The 15,427-nt window shown below is 37.6% G+C and overlaps 1 protein-coding gene across 5 annotated transcripts in view; it reads left to right on the top strand.

Moving 5' to 3' along the window:
• The window catches only part of Dync2h1 (dynein cytoplasmic 2 heavy chain 1), a 277,230-nt gene that overhangs the window by 98,733 nt on the left and 163,070 nt on the right, over positions 1–15,427 (top strand). For all 5 annotated transcript variants that reach the window (XM_045144805.1, XM_004661895.3, XM_004661894.3 and 2 more), the window contains exons 55-59: positions 983–1,120; positions 10,421–10,534; positions 11,755–11,915; positions 13,849–13,972; positions 14,384–14,505. In XM_045144805.1, coding sequence (XP_045000740.1) covers positions 983–1,120; positions 10,421–10,534; positions 11,755–11,915; positions 13,849–13,972; positions 14,384–14,505 — 659 coding nt within the window. The remainder of the gene's footprint in view (positions 1–982; positions 1,121–10,420; positions 10,535–11,754; positions 11,916–13,848; positions 13,973–14,383; positions 14,506–15,427) is intronic.

The raw sequence follows: 15,427 nt of genomic DNA, 5'->3' as shown, positions 1-15,427 counted from the left end.
GAAATCATACTTAGTTTATTGAAGAGAAGGAATTTGTTTTCTTGTCCAATCTTTGGATTAATCACAAAGGCTAGGTCACAGGCACAAGACCATCTACTGATCAGGATGGCATTTTGAATAGTAGGTCATTCTTACCATGTATGAAGCAGACAAAACTAGCTCATGTTTATTTAAAAATAAAACAAACAAACAAACAAAAAGGAATGGCTCTTGATCCCCTTTTCACATTGAGATTAAAACTTGGGAAAAGATTTACTGAGATTTCTCTTGTTTGTCCTCCTACCCTCCACAGGGAATAAATAGTGTTACCAAGGTTTAACCTGTCAGCCATGAGTTGTTTTGTTTGGCCATGCATTTGGAAGCCAGAAGATGACCTTGGGTTACCACCCACCATTTTTTTTTTTTTTTGGACTAAGATCTCTACTTGATCTGGAGCTCACCAAGTAGTCCTGCCTCGCCAGTGCTGGGATTGCAAGCATTTTTCACTGTGCCTAGCTCTTTTTTAAAATTTTAATTTTTTTTATATAGAGAATTTTCACAATAGGGTCTCCACCCACTGTAATTGAATTCCAGATGAGTGTACCATCTTGTGAGCATGTGCTGCCTTGCATGCTTGCATCACATTGTGTGTCTGGCTTACATGGGACCTGGAGAGTCGAACATGAGTCCTTAGATTTTGCAGACAAGTTCCTTAACCACTAAGCAATCTCTCCAGTCCTGCCTAGCTTTTTAGTATAGGTTAAGAAGATGGAAATCATGTCTTCATGCTTGCCTAGCAAACACTTATGACTGAATAATTACTCTAGCCATAATAAATGTGATGCTTAATAAATCAATCTAATCAGCAAAAAAATGAACCTAATTTCCTTTGCTAGTGTTTTTCAGGTATCTACTTACATATGCTAATTTGTTATGTGGATTTATTTACTGAATTTTGTAAAATCCCTTTTTTGTGTCACCACTGAATATTTCATTGATGTAGGCTGGTGTATCTAAACTAAATGAAGCCAAAGCACTTGTGGATGAACTGAACAGAAAAGCTGGAGAGCAAAGTGTATTGCTTAAAACAAAGCAAGATGAAGCAGACGCTGCTCTTCAGGAGATCACTGTGTCAATGCAGGTATGTTTAGCATGGGCACAAATGTGCAAGATAAACAACAACAACAACATACAGAAGGACACACTTGTGTCTGATTGCCAATAATTTCTTTTACTTATATGTATTTAAGAATTTAGTTGCTCATCCAAACTGACTCAGATTGATACATTATATAAGGCTAAGTTTGTGGAACAGCCTGATATTCTTCCACATTGTTTCAGATTGTACCTCAGGCTCTTCAGTTATCTGAGGCTTTGCTATTTTAAATTTTCATATTTTAAATTTATGTGAATCTGGTTACAACTAATTTTATTTATATTGTGCCAGATAAGTGAGTATTTAATTTAACTTTTATTATTAAAATTCTCCCCTTCAAACTTGGAAAGTTAACTCTAGTTTTAATATTCTCAGGATTTATGAAAGGAAATCTTTGTTATCATATTAAGAGTTACATGATAAAGTTGATTTTAATTAAATCTTTTTAACTATGGAACAAGTAAAGCATATATAAAGGCTTATACAATGAATACATTCACTATGTCCTATGTACTGGCAGGCCTGCTTCAAATAGTAACTGCTGTGGGGTGATTTGCTCTTAGTGTTGTTGTTTTTTTTATGAAGGGATATCTGTAAGATGAGTAAATGGTGTTATCTAGCAGACACTCTGAGAAAGAATAACATGGCATCTGATGTTATAAGGTAACAGTTTGGCTTAATTATAAATTCTGACCTGCAACATTGATAGTTTGCAACTCAAGGTTTGTAGTAAAAACAGTACAAATTGGGTGCCACCAAAACTCAGAATAGGGCTAACTTCCAATTGCAAGTGAAGGATAATAAAGATGGAACATGAGCTGTGCCTTGAAGCAGGGTTTCGATGGTGGGTGTGAAAAGAATGAGTTTCTCTTTCAAGAAGTAGCAGCGGTACAAGGTGGAAATGATGTGGAATGCAGAAAAGTTCCATGTGTCAGTGCCTGAAGGGAAGAATGGGCTATAAGAAAAAGCTGGTAGGGCAGTGATTTTTAATTTTGTTGGTAGACAGGGAGCACTTTGCCCAGACATTTCTGTGCTGTAGCTACACTCAGATCAGTGCTTCAATAACTTCCTCAGTAGCATATTATATATTAGTTTTTAAAATCTAATAATGGTCACAATATGATATGGTTGAGAAACACTCTTGTAAGACCTCTTAAAAGGTTCTTATAATGAATTTTCTCTTTGGTTTTCTTTTTTTTTGTTGTTGTTGTTCTAATTTTATTTATTGATTTGAGAGAGAAAGAGGTAGACAGACAGGGAAAGAGTGTGTATGTGCATGCCAGGGCCTCCGACCATTGCAAATGAGCTCCAGACACATGCTGCACTTTGTGCATCTGTCTTTGTGTGCAGGTAATGGAGAATTGAACTTCGGCTGGCAGGTTTTCCAAACAAGCACCTTTAACCACTGAGCAGTCTCTCAAGCCTTCTCTTTGGTTTCCAACTAGCATAAAGCCTCACATTTACATTTATAATATTCAACAATTTCAAATATATGTGTGGGATCTAATAACCATGAATTAAAAAAATATTGACAACTTATATACTTACAGAAAACATATGTTATTTCCCTCCCTTCCCCCACTTTCCTCTTCATAATCCTGCTCTCCATAATATCTCCTCCCTCTCTCCATTAGTTTTTCTTTTAATTTGATGTCATCATCCTTTTCTCCTATTATGAGGGTCGTGTGTAGGTATTGCTAGGTCCTGCGATATCATGGGTAGGTCATGGATATCGAGGTCAATTTCTGTCCAGACAGTATAATGTAAGGAGTAGTACCCTTCCTTTGACTCTTACATTCTTTCTGCCACCACTTCCACAATAGACCCTGAGCCTTGTAGGGTGTGAGGTGTTTTGGTGCTGCACATGCCTCCGTCCCTTCTTCTCAGCACTATGTTTGTTGCCTTTTGGTTCATCACAATGGTCATTGCCATCTGAAAAGAGAAGCTTCTCTAACCATAAGTGAGAGTAGCATTAATATGTAAATATGAACATTAAGTGTAGTGCTTTCAGGGAAGTTTGGTGAGAATAATATATACATTTATCCAGACAAGAACAGGCTTTATGCCCCTACAGCTCATGACCTCCCCTGCCATAGGCTTTTGATTAGGTTTTCAGTACCAGGCATGTATTTGCTTTCATATAGCTGACCTTCAGTCTAATTAGAGAGCAGTTGTATTCCCCCAGAGCAGCCATGCCACTATTGCTCATTCGGTCATTTGGCCTGTCTGGCCAAACTTGAGGCTTCCAGTGTCCACTGATTTTACCACTGATGACTTCTGTCTCCCATAGGGCTCTATACAGTACAGCTTCTTCCAGCTTTCAGTTTTCTGGTAAACAAGGAGAAGGTTTTCTGCTCAGAACCAGCTTGAATTCTCAGTGACTTTGTAGCTCAGACATGTGAAATCTTCATCAGCAGTAGGGTCTTACCATCTCTTCCTCATGGGAAACCAAGGGCCTAGGCAATAGCCTATAATGTTTTGGAGGAAAAAGGGCCCACCGTGGCCAACAACTCACTGGAAAGTATCCCATCCATGGCACTAAAAATTTTTCTAGTAATAATCTATGGCTTCTGGATGTTCCATTATTCAAAAAAGTAGGTTTTCTTATGTCTTGTTCAGAATATCTTGAATTTTGATTGGCCCTCCACCCTACCCTTCTTTTATACAATCTCTTCCCCTGACCTAGCTTAGGCCTTTCCCCTCCCTGTAATCTGTTCATCTACTTACATATATACATAATACCATCCTTTTAAGTCCTACCTCCCTTATAGCCTTTTCTAGCTTACTGGCCTCTGCTACTGATTTTTGGTTCCAGCTTATACACAAGTCTAAACATTTGTAGCTAGGACACATATGAGAGAGAACATACTATGTTTGGCTTTCTGGGCCTGGGTTACCTCAGTTAGTATAATCCTTTCCAGGTCCAATCCATTTCCGTGCAAATTTCGTAGTTTCATTTTTCTTTACTGCTGAATAAAACTCCATTGTGTAAATGTACATCTTTACTGTCCATTCATCTATGGAGGGACATCTAGGCTGGTTCCATTTCCTAGCTATTGTGAATAGAGCAGCAATAAACATGGTTGTGCCAGTATCTCTTAGGTTATCAGAAGAATCATTAGGATACATGCCCGGGAGTGCTATAGCTGGATCATATGGTAAATCTATTTTTAGCTGTCTCAAGAACCTCCACACTGATTTCCACAATGGCTGTACCAGATTCCATTCTCACCAACAGTGTAGAAGGTTTCCCCTTTTTCACATCCTTGCCAGCATTTATTGTCATTTGTTTTCTTGATGGTAGCCATTCTGATAGGTGAGAGATGCAATCTCAAAATAGTTTTAATTTGCATTTCCCTGATGGCTAAGAACGTAGAACACTTTTTTAGATGTTTATATGCCACCTGTATTTCTTCTGGTGAGAACTCTCTTATTAGTTCCATAGCCCATTTGTTTAATTGGGTTGTTTGATTTCTTATTGTTCTGTTTTTTGAGTTCTTTATATATTCTGGATATTAATCCTCTCTCAGCTGTGTAGCTGGCAAAGATTTTTCTCCCATTCTGTAGGTTTTCTCTGTGCTCTATTCACAGTGTCCTTTGCTGCACAAAAGCTTTGCAATATCATGATATCCCAGTGGATGATTAGTGGTTTTAGTTCCTGAGCAATTGAGGTTATATTCAGAAAGTCATTGCCTATGTCAATATGTTAAAGAGTTTGCCCTACCTTTTCCTGTAGCAATTTCAGAGTTTCAGGTCTGATGTTAAGGTCCCTGATCTACTTGTATTTGATTCTTGTGCATGGAGAAAGACAAGGACCTACATATAGATACCCAGTTTTACTAGCACCACTTGTTAAAGAGGCTGTGTCTCCAGTGAATATTTTTGGCATTTTTTTTTTTGTCAAAAATCAGATGGCTGTAGCTGTCTGGATTAACATCTGGGTATTCTATTCTGTTCCATTGATCTACATGTCTGTCTTTGTGCCAATACCATGTTGTTTTTCTATATCTGTGAAGCATGCCATTGGAACTTCAATGAGGATTGCATTAAATGTGTACATTGCTTTTGGTCAGATTGACATTTTCACAATATTTAGTCTTACAATCCAAGAACATGGGATGTATTTCTATTTCCTTGTGTCTTCTGCAATATCTTGCTTGAGTGTTTTAATGTTCTCATTGCAGAGATCCTTTACTTCCTTGGTTAATTCCAAGGTACTGTATTTTTTTTTTTTTTGAGGCAGTTGTGAATAGGAGAGTTTCCCTGATTTCATCTTCTGCATGTTTGTTATTAGTATATAGCAAAGCTACTGATTTCTCTGTATTTATTTTATATCCTGCCACATTGCTAAAAGTGTTTATGAGTGCTAACATTGCTGGTAGAATCTTTAGGGTCCTTTATGTAGAGAATTGTATCATTTGCAATTAATGATAATTTGATCTTTTCTAATTTGCATTCCTTTTATGAGTGTCTCTTGCCTTATTGTTATAACTAAGACTTCCAGTACTATATTAAATAAAAGTGGGGACAGTGGACACCCTTGTCTTGTTCCTGAATTTAGTGGAAAAGCTTCAGTTTTTCCCCTTTTGGTATTATGTTGGCTGTAGGTGTGTCATAAATAGCTTTTATTATGTTGAGGTATGTTCCTTCTATTCCCAGTTTCTGTAGTACTTTTACCATGAAGGGACGTTGGATTTTGTTGAATGCCATGTCTGCATCCATTCAGCTGATCATGTGATTTTTGTCCTTCAGACGATTTATATGTTGTATTATGTTCATTGATTTGCATATTTTGAACCATCCCTGCATCGCTGGGATAAAGCCAGCTTTGTTGAGGTGAATAATCTTTCTGACATATTCTTGTATTTTGTTTGCCAATATTTTGTTGTTTTTTTGCATCTATGTTCATGAGGGAGATTTGTCTGTAGTTTTCTTTTCTTTTTCTTTCTTTCTTCCTTTTTTTTTTTTTTTGTTCTGTCTTTGTTCAGTTTTGGTATTCAAGTGATACTCACTTTATAGAAGAAGTTCGGAAGAATTCCTTCCTTTTCTATTTTGTGGAAAAGTCTTGAAAGCATTGGTGTTAGTTCTTCCATGAAGGTATGTTAAAATTCACCAGTGAATCTATCTGGGCCTGAAATTTTTTTAGTTGTGAGAGTTTTTATAACTGCTGGGATCTCCATAGATGTTATAGGTCTATTTAAACAGTTCATCTTGATGTAATTTTGGTAGGTCATATGAATCAAGGAAATCATTCATTTCTTTCAGATTTTCAAACATAGAGGCATACATATTCATAAATTATATCCTTATAATTTTTTGAATTTCTTTGGTATCTCTTGTAATAGTACCCTTTTCATCTCTAATTTTTAAAATTTTTGTCTCTTCTCTCTTCCTTCTGGTCAGATTTGCTAAGGATTTATCAATCTTGTTTATCCTTTCAAAGAACCCACTCTTTGTTTTATTGATTCTTTGCATTGTTATTTTCATTTCTATTTCATTAATTTCTGCCCTAATCTTTATTACTTATTTCCATCTACTGAGTTTTTGTTTGCTTGTTCTTTTTTTTGTTTGTTTTTGTTTTTGTTTTTCAAGGTAGGGTCTCACACTAGCCCAGGCTGACCTGGAATTCACTATGGAATCTCAGGCTGGCCTCAAACTCACAGCAATCTTCCTACCTCTGCCTCCCAAGTGCTGGGATTAAAGGCGTGCGCCACCACGCCCGGCTTCCTTGTTCTTTTTTTGCAAGGCCTTAATGTGAAGTATTAAATTGTTTACTTGTGAACTCTCTAGTTCTTAATATAGGCACTTGGAGCTGTAAATATGCCTTTTAGGACTGCCTTCATTGTGTCCCAAAAGTTTTGGTATGTTTTATTCTCATCATCATTTGATTCTGTGAATTCATTGATTTACTTTTGGGTTTCTTCAATGACCCATTCATCATTCAGTAGTGTACTGTTTAGTCTCCCTGAATTTCTATATGCTCTGTAGTTTTTCTGGTTGCTGATTTGCAGTTTAATCTTCAGTATTTCTATTTCCTTACTCATGTATTTTTTTTTTTTTTCGAGGTAGCGTCTCACTCTAGCCCAGGCTGACCTGGAATTCACTATGGAGTCTCAGGGTGGCCTCGAACTCACAGCAATCCTCCTACCTCTGCCTCCCTAGTGCTGGGATTAAAGGGATGCGCCACCATGCCCGGCTCTTACTCATGTCTTTTAATGACCTCCTTATTTCATTAAGCTGGTTTCCTGTGTTCTCTTTCAGGCATTTGTTTTCTTCTTTAAGTCCTTTGTTTTCTTCTTTGATTCCTTTACTTTCTTCTTTGATTTCTTGGAGTATAGATACAATCATTTTTTGAAATCTCTTTCAGGCATTTCATCTAAAACAGTATCACTGCTGATCATTTCTGATGGATTTATAATTTTTGGTGGGGAGTGTATTATCTTGATTCTTTGTGTTTCTTGTATTATAACGTAGAGACTTTTGCCTCCTGAATTGATTTGATGTTTGGATTTTTACTTATCTTCAGTGTTCTTAGATGTGACAATCCACCTCTACATGCCCTCAGGATATGAGACTAAGGTGCCAGGTGTATCTCTTGTACCCTAATCCTACCTAAGAAGTAATCCTAGGTGTTGAGTTTGCTTGCTAAGCAAGTATTCTAGTGGACTGGATGGAAAAACTTACTGGTAAATTGCAAACTTCAACTTAGCAATATATACATTCAATAAAAAAACAGTGCAGAGTATGCAATTGGGGGGATTAAAACAAACAGATAGTTCCAATAATGACAGAAGCAAAAGACAAAGGCCCTATAAATCTGAAAGCATCAAAGCAACAATATCCAAACCCCAAATACAGCTTATTTGAAAATGGTAAAGCCAACCAAGAATATGTAACCCATAACCTGCCTAGATATGGAAAGTGAGATTAGCTCTTCCAATACAGGACTATGTACCTGTATTTTATTTTTATTTATTTATTTTTAAAATCAGTCGGCCTTGTTACCTTTGGGATGGCTTCCAATCTCACCAATGCCGAATGCCCACCTCAGTGCCTCCATGTTGTGCTTTGGAGCTGGAGTTCTGATCAGCTGTGCTGGATGCATTGCTGCAGGGGGCTGAATGCAGGAGGTCCGTGGTTCTGGTTCTGATGGTTGGTGGATGGGAGAGTGCAGGCTTCTGGAGTTACTCATGCAGTTCCACCTGTGTCCCTTTCAGTAGCTCCTTAGTTGATCTCAGCTGTCTTTCCTTCAGATTTCTTGACTTTGCGAGATGGCTGATGAGGTTGGAAACTCCTCTTGTTTGGTCTCTGCTGTTGGCACTGGTATCGCAGTGCATGGATCACACGGATCGGTGGGCCTCAATCTCCTCAGTGGGAGACAGGCTGTTTTCCTCCTTTCTGGTTGATCTTTGTCTCTCCTGCTTGTCCACTGTGTCTAAGAATAACTTATACTCCTTCACTTTTCTTTTTTGTTTTTGTTTTTGTTTTTGTTTTTCGAGGTAGGGTCTCATTCTGGTCCAGGCTGACCTGGAATTAACTCTGTAGTCTCAGGGTGGCCTCAAACTCATGGCGATCCTCCTACCTCTGCCTCCCGAGTGCTGGGATTAAAGGCGTGAGCCACCACGCCCGGCTCTCCTTTACTTTTCAGAAGAAGAGTGTATTTTGCTGTAGTTTTGCTTAAGTCCCTTCCTAGGCTGGTTTGGTGTGGCTCCTATGCCACAATCTTATCTTGAGTTTTGAAATTTTAAAAAAATTTCTTTTGTTTATTTTTATTTATTTATTTGAGAGCAACAAAGAGAGAAAGAGGTAGAGGGGGAGAGAGAGAGAGAGAGAGAGAGAGAGAGAGAGAGAGAGAGAGAGAGAGAGAGAGAGAGAGAAAGAGGGAGGGAGGGAGGAAGAGGGAGAGAGGAAGAGGGAGAGAGGGAGGAAGAGGGAGAGGGAGAATGGGTGTGCCAGGGCCTCCAGCCACTGCAAACAAACTCTAGATACAGGCACCCCTTGTACATCTGGCTAATGTGGGTCCTGGGGAATCAAGCCTCGAACCCAGGTCCTTAGGCTTCACAGGCAAGTGCTTAACCACTAAGCCACCTCTCCAGCCCTCCCTTGAGTTTTGAAATCATGAGCGAAGGGGGTCATATGATGTTAATATATAATTTAACGTTCTGTGTATTGTCACTCATTTTCTCCCAGATATTTTTTTGTCATACTTTAATATGTTACCATATCAATTAATTTATATCCAGAAAGTATAAAAACACAATTTTTTTTTTTGATTTTATGAGATAGGGTCTTGCTCTATCTCAGGCTGACCTGGAATTCACTCTGTACTCTCAGGGTGGCCTTGAACTCTTGGCAATCCTCTTACCTCTTTCTCCCAATTGCTGGGATTAAAGGTGTGTACCACCATGTCTGGCTTACAACACAAAATTTTAATTTATTATTCACCTATAAGAATTAGTTTCTGTGGGCTGAAGAGATGACTGAGCAGTTAAGGTGTTTGCCTGCAAAGCCTAAGGTATTAAGTTCAATGCCCAAGAACCCACATAAATGCAGATGCCCAAGATGATGCATGCATCTGGAGTTCATTTACAGTGGCTGGAGGCCCTGGTGTATTCATTCTGTCTCTCTATCTGTGCCCCTTAAATAAATAAAAAAAAAACTTAAACTAAGAATGTTTGTGTGATACTAAAATTATAGAAGGCATTTTTGTCAGTTTCTGTATTTCTAAGATGAACCAAATAGTACTGACATTCTGGGTTTGTTTCAAATCATCTGTTTCAGTATGAGTCTGTTGAAAAAAAATGTATTTTTAACTTGCCAAATTTTATGTAATTATTCAAAAGTGGAAACATTAAAACATAGAATCCTTTCTTGTAGTAAATATAAAGTATATCATTGATTGCCACTGATTTGGAAACTCACTTCCTGAATTAAGAATTTACATTATTGGACTTGAGAGATAGCTTAGCGTTTAAGCGCTTGCCTGTGAAGCCTAAGGACCCTGGCTTGAGGCTCAATTCCCCAGGACCCACGTTAGCCAGATGCACAAGGGGGTGCACGCGTTTGGAGTTCGTTTACAGGAGCTGGAGGCCCTAGTGTACCCATTCTCTTTCTGTCTATCTGTCTCTTTCTCTCTCTCTCTGTCGCTGTCTAATAAATAAATAAAAATAAACCAAAACATTAAAAAATTTACATTATTTTAGCATGCTGTATTTTTGGCATCGATACTTTTAACTATCGAGTGAATGGAAATTGATTGCGGTGTCACTTAAATATCACCTATAGGATGCAAGTGAGCAAAAAACAGAACTTGAACGACTAAAACAGAGAATAGCAGAAGAAGTTGTTAAAATTGAAGAAAGAAAAAGTAAAATTGATGATGAATTAAAAGAAGTGCAGGTAAGTGAAAGAAAGCTATGCATTCTAAGGTCCATTCACATTTTTTCTTTTTATAAAAAATTATTTTATTTACTTGAGAGAGAGAGAAAGAGGCAGATGAAGAGAGAATGGGCACTTCGGGGTCTATAATCACTGCAAATGAACTCTAGATGCATGTGCCATCTTATACATCTGGCTTTACATGTGTACTGGGGAATCCAACCTGGTTCCTTAGGCTTTGTTGACAAGCTTCTTTTAAACCATCTGTAATCCTCCATTCACATTTTTTTATTTTTTATTTTTTTATTTGAGAGCGACAGACACAAAGAAAGACAGCTAGAGGGAGAGAGAGAGAATGGGCACGCCAGGGCTTCCAGCCTCTGCAAACAAACTCCAGACGTGTGCGCCCCCTTGTGCATCTGGCTAACGTGGGATCTGGGGAACCGAGCCTCGAACCGGGGTCCTTAGGCTTCACAGGCAAGCGCTTAACCGCTAAGCCATCTCTCCAGCCCTCCCCCCTTTTTTTAAAAATTTTATTTTTAAAAATTATTTATTTATTTATTTATTTGAGAGCGACAGACACAGAGAGAAAGACAGATAGAGGGAGAGAGAGAGAATGGGCGCGCCAGGGCTTCCAGCCTCTGCAAACAAACTCCAGACGCGTGCGCTCCCTTGTGCATCTGGCTAACGTGGGACCTGGAGAACCGAGCCTCGAACCGGGGTCTTTAGGCTTCACAGGCAAGCGCTTAACCGCTAAGCCATCTCTCCAGCCCCCCCTTTTTTTTTTAACCAGAAGTTACTTGTAGAAGTTTGAGCATAATTTGTAACTCACCTCCTTTTCTAGTGGTGGTGTCAGTTGTGGTCTTCACCCAGAACAGTGCTCACAAACTGAAGGGAAGGCTGGCTTGTTTTCAGGAGCTTTGTTGTTCTCAATGCAGAGAGAAAAATGTGTTGCAGATAAAGCAAGATAACCGTTATGGTCTTTTTCTCCAGAGTTGGATCAATGATCCAACTATTCCTAAACCATAAAGAGCAGATTATCTCAAAACAAAGTAAATTTGCCAAACTAGAAAGCTGGAGCTATGAAGAACAATACTTGAACTTTCTTTTTTGCTTGTGTGTTTTAATACATTTTGATATTTGATTTGAAGACAGTGGACAGTAGGAACTATAGTCATTTGAATAAAATGTCAATATTAGATCATTTGTGAAGAGTTACTGATGCCTTTTTTTTCTTTTAGCCCTTGGTTAATGAAGCTAAGCTAGCAGTTGGAAACATTAGGCCAGAATCTCTTTCAGAAATCCGCTCATTGCGTATGCCACCAGATGTCATCCGAGACATTCTGGAAGGAGTTTTGAGATTGATGGGTATTTTTGACACATCTTGGGTAAGCATGAAAAGGTAAGTTGTGCAAAATGTCATTTCAACAATGAGTTTCACTTGTCTTTGCATTTTTTTTTTTTTAAGTTTCATAAGATTTACTATGGCTCATGATTTCAGAGGCTTCAGTCCATCGTGGAGGAGAGGGCTTGATGGGGGAGAACAGCTCATATCACCATGGCTGGGAAGCAAATAAAGTGTTTTTTGTTTTTTTTTTTCTTGATGTCTTTTTTTCTTTTCCCCCTTTTACTTTTCTTGGGGCCACCTTTTATGGTGTCTTGCTTTAAACATTCTGAGTGAGAACCCACCATGCCTCCTTAGTTAATCCTTTCTGGAAATGCCACCATGTACACTTCAACTCTCAGAAATTGATAATCACAAATAACCATCTCAAATCCATTCTTTGTCAGCCTGGCACCCAACACATCTCCTTGAACCATACTGTAATTCCATCTCTGGTCCTCAAGACTCTGGTCCTCTTGTCCATCTTGTAGTGTAAAATGAATTGTGCCTATCTCCAAGAGTCCATATGGTATTAGTAGTTCCCATTTAGCTGAGAAGTTCAAATCCAATATTTCATGTGTGACTGCAGACATTCTTAGCTGTTAGAAGAGGAGTGAGATCAAAGCCAGAAATATACCAGTAGGACAAAAATTAAATCCTGTAGCTCCATGTCTAGCATTTGGGGAATGTGGTATTCGTTACAAAGGGTTTGGGCAGCACTTCCCCTGTGGCTTTGCGAGTTGCAACTCACATACTCAAGTTTTATAATATAATGCTGCATGGTATATATGTATCAAGTGAATATATGTGTAAGTTGGGAGGTAAAGGTCTGGTGTCTTACTGTCCACATATGGATAGCCAAATGTCTCTCTCTTGGGATTGCTCCACTCATTGGCTGCAATCTTACCAGAATGGCTGCTGATGCATGCTGTGACTCTTTTGTCATTCCCTTTACTCCTATGTGGCTGCTCCTCGACCATGTCTGGCACCTACTTCCTGATGCTGCCGTCATGTCTCCCTACCAGGCATTTATGTACAACCTTCATATTTCTTTTATTATCTTTAAAATTGACTTGTGTAAGCATATGGTATATGTTTTAACCCAAAATTTCAAGATATATGTATATCTTCAAATATATATATATATCTTGATATATGTGTAATCACAAATAAAAACCTAAATATCATCTCTCCTTAAGTGATTATTGCCTCAAGAAGAGTAAAGGAATGCCTGAGGTTTTTAAAAATTGTCCCATTAAATTTAATAGTTTGACTCTTACAGAATTTAATAGCACAGTGTTTTTACTGTGATTTACTGATGAAGAAAATATAGTCATTATTCACACAGTCTTGTACTTTTTCGGTGGATAGAGGTAAGAGGAAAGAGGAGACCAGGTACAGGAAAGGGAGGCAGGAGAGGTGGAGAAGAAAAGAGAGGAAGGGGAGAGGGCAGGTCAGAGGAGCAAGAAGGAGAGAAAAGGGGGATTGAGAGAGTGAGCAAGCTATAAATGACACCACTAAATATTTCTGACAAGTAGATTCAGGGCTTGTCAGTAAAATACTGGTGTTGCAGATTATATTATTGAGATTAAGGCAGAATAGTGTCCATTTTTTTCTCTGGAGATTGGAGAGGATATTTAGGATGAAGGAATACTTTGAAATAGTTTACAAAAGAATCAGAAATTCTCTTTGTCATAGAACATGAGTACATAGAGATGGCAAGTAGAGATATACTGTCATATGAAGGCTGGCACTCTGTGTTTCACTTGTTGCTCCATTTAAAATGCTTTATACCTCTACTTGTCTTTAAAAAGTTGTAGCTACTAGAATCTTTATTTTTTCATGATCTTTTTGAACTGATTTTAGGCACTATATCACATTGTTAAATTTATTTTTTTGAGAAACACCGAATGTCATCATCTTTATTTGAATTAATGTACTTTCATTTTAGTTTCCTTGCCAAAAGAGGTGTGAGAGAAGACATTGCAACTTTTGATGCAAGAAATATTCCAAAGGAAATAAGACAGAGTGTTGAAGAACTTCTTTTTAAAAACAAAGCCTCTTTTGATCCAAAGGTATATATATATTTAATTTATTTTTTATTAGATATGGACATACTTAGTATGTAAACAACACATGTTGTTACCCTCCTTTCTCTCATCCCTGCCCCTTTTCCAAAGAGGTACTCCTCTTTGGGGATACATGTTAACCCCATGGAGATTGTGGGTCATGCATTGTGGGGGCAGCAATCAGTTACGGGGGAGAGGCAATGTCTCTGTGCATAATGTCCCAACTTGTGTCTCTGACGATCTTTCCACCCTTCTTCAGCAAAACTCCCTGAGCTATGTTGGGTTCATTTTAAGTCTATTCAGTGACGTGCTTTTAGGAGCCTCTGGATCTCTGCTTAATTAAAATGTATTAAAACTAACTTTGTATTTGTTTGAAATTAAGTCAGGCTATTGTATAACTTACAATAAATTTTTCAGAATGCTAAGCGTGCCAGCACTGCAGCTGCACCTTTGGCCGCCTGGGTTAAAGCCAATGTACAGTATTCACATGTCTTGGAACGGATTAATCCTTTGGAAACTGAACAGGCAGGATTAGAATCGTAAGTGAAATACAGAAAACAAACTTCTAACATTTGTGGTCAATTTGGTGAGCTTGTTATATTATTTATACTTATTTAGTATTTTTCCATTTTAAAAAAGGAATTGGCAAGATAAATATTAAAATGACTCAGTGAAAGGTACAATTAAAACTTGACCAGCTCAAAAAAAAAAAAAAAAAAAAAAGCAATTATACTGGTCCATTTAGAAAGAGCCCACACATCTATCAATGAATAATATTAATGGATGAAAAGACCTGTTTAGTTTTTAGAGTTTGTATATTTATTTTTACATCAAAATTCTGGAAAATATATTTGGCATGTTTTCCAAAAACATATTTGTACAGGTAGGCAAAATCCTTAACCATGGAATGTTAGAACTTAAAGATGGTACAGTTCGCTGTTGTTACTCAATGATAATTATATTTTATCTTTTATTTGGACTATAGATTAAGAAGCCTGTTTATGCAGAATTCAGTATTTGACATTACCTACTAAACTTCCCACTCTGGAGGAAGATTGTAACGCTTTAATTTTTCAACATCCTTATATAAAATTTTTATATTAAATCATATTTAATGTTTTTTTTATTATTTGGGACAGGTAAATAGTTTTTCAGTTGAGGCACACATTTTATGAGTTGTTTTATTTCTTGTGCTTCTTTTTTTTTTTTTCCAAATATTCACAACTGGATTTATGACCTTGCACTTGCTAGGCAAAACCACCACTAGCTACATTTAGTTCTCTTTGTTATTTTTTAAAATTATTATTATTATTTTGGTTTTTTGAGGTGTTGTTTCACTCTAGCCCAGGCTGACCTAGAATTCACTATGTAGTCTCAGGGTACCCTCGAACTCCTCGGTTATTTTTCTTCTTTTTTTAAAAAAATATGTATATATATTTTTTATTGACAACTTCTGTACTT

This window comes from Jaculus jaculus, chromosome 3 (assembly GCF_020740685.1).
Source record: "Jaculus jaculus isolate mJacJac1 chromosome 3, mJacJac1.mat.Y.cur, whole genome shotgun sequence".
Classification (NCBI taxonomy): domain Eukaryota; kingdom Metazoa; phylum Chordata; class Mammalia; order Rodentia; family Dipodidae; genus Jaculus; species Jaculus jaculus.
Note: the sequence above shows the minus strand (reverse complement) of the source record. Positions and strands in the feature narration are given on the sequence as shown.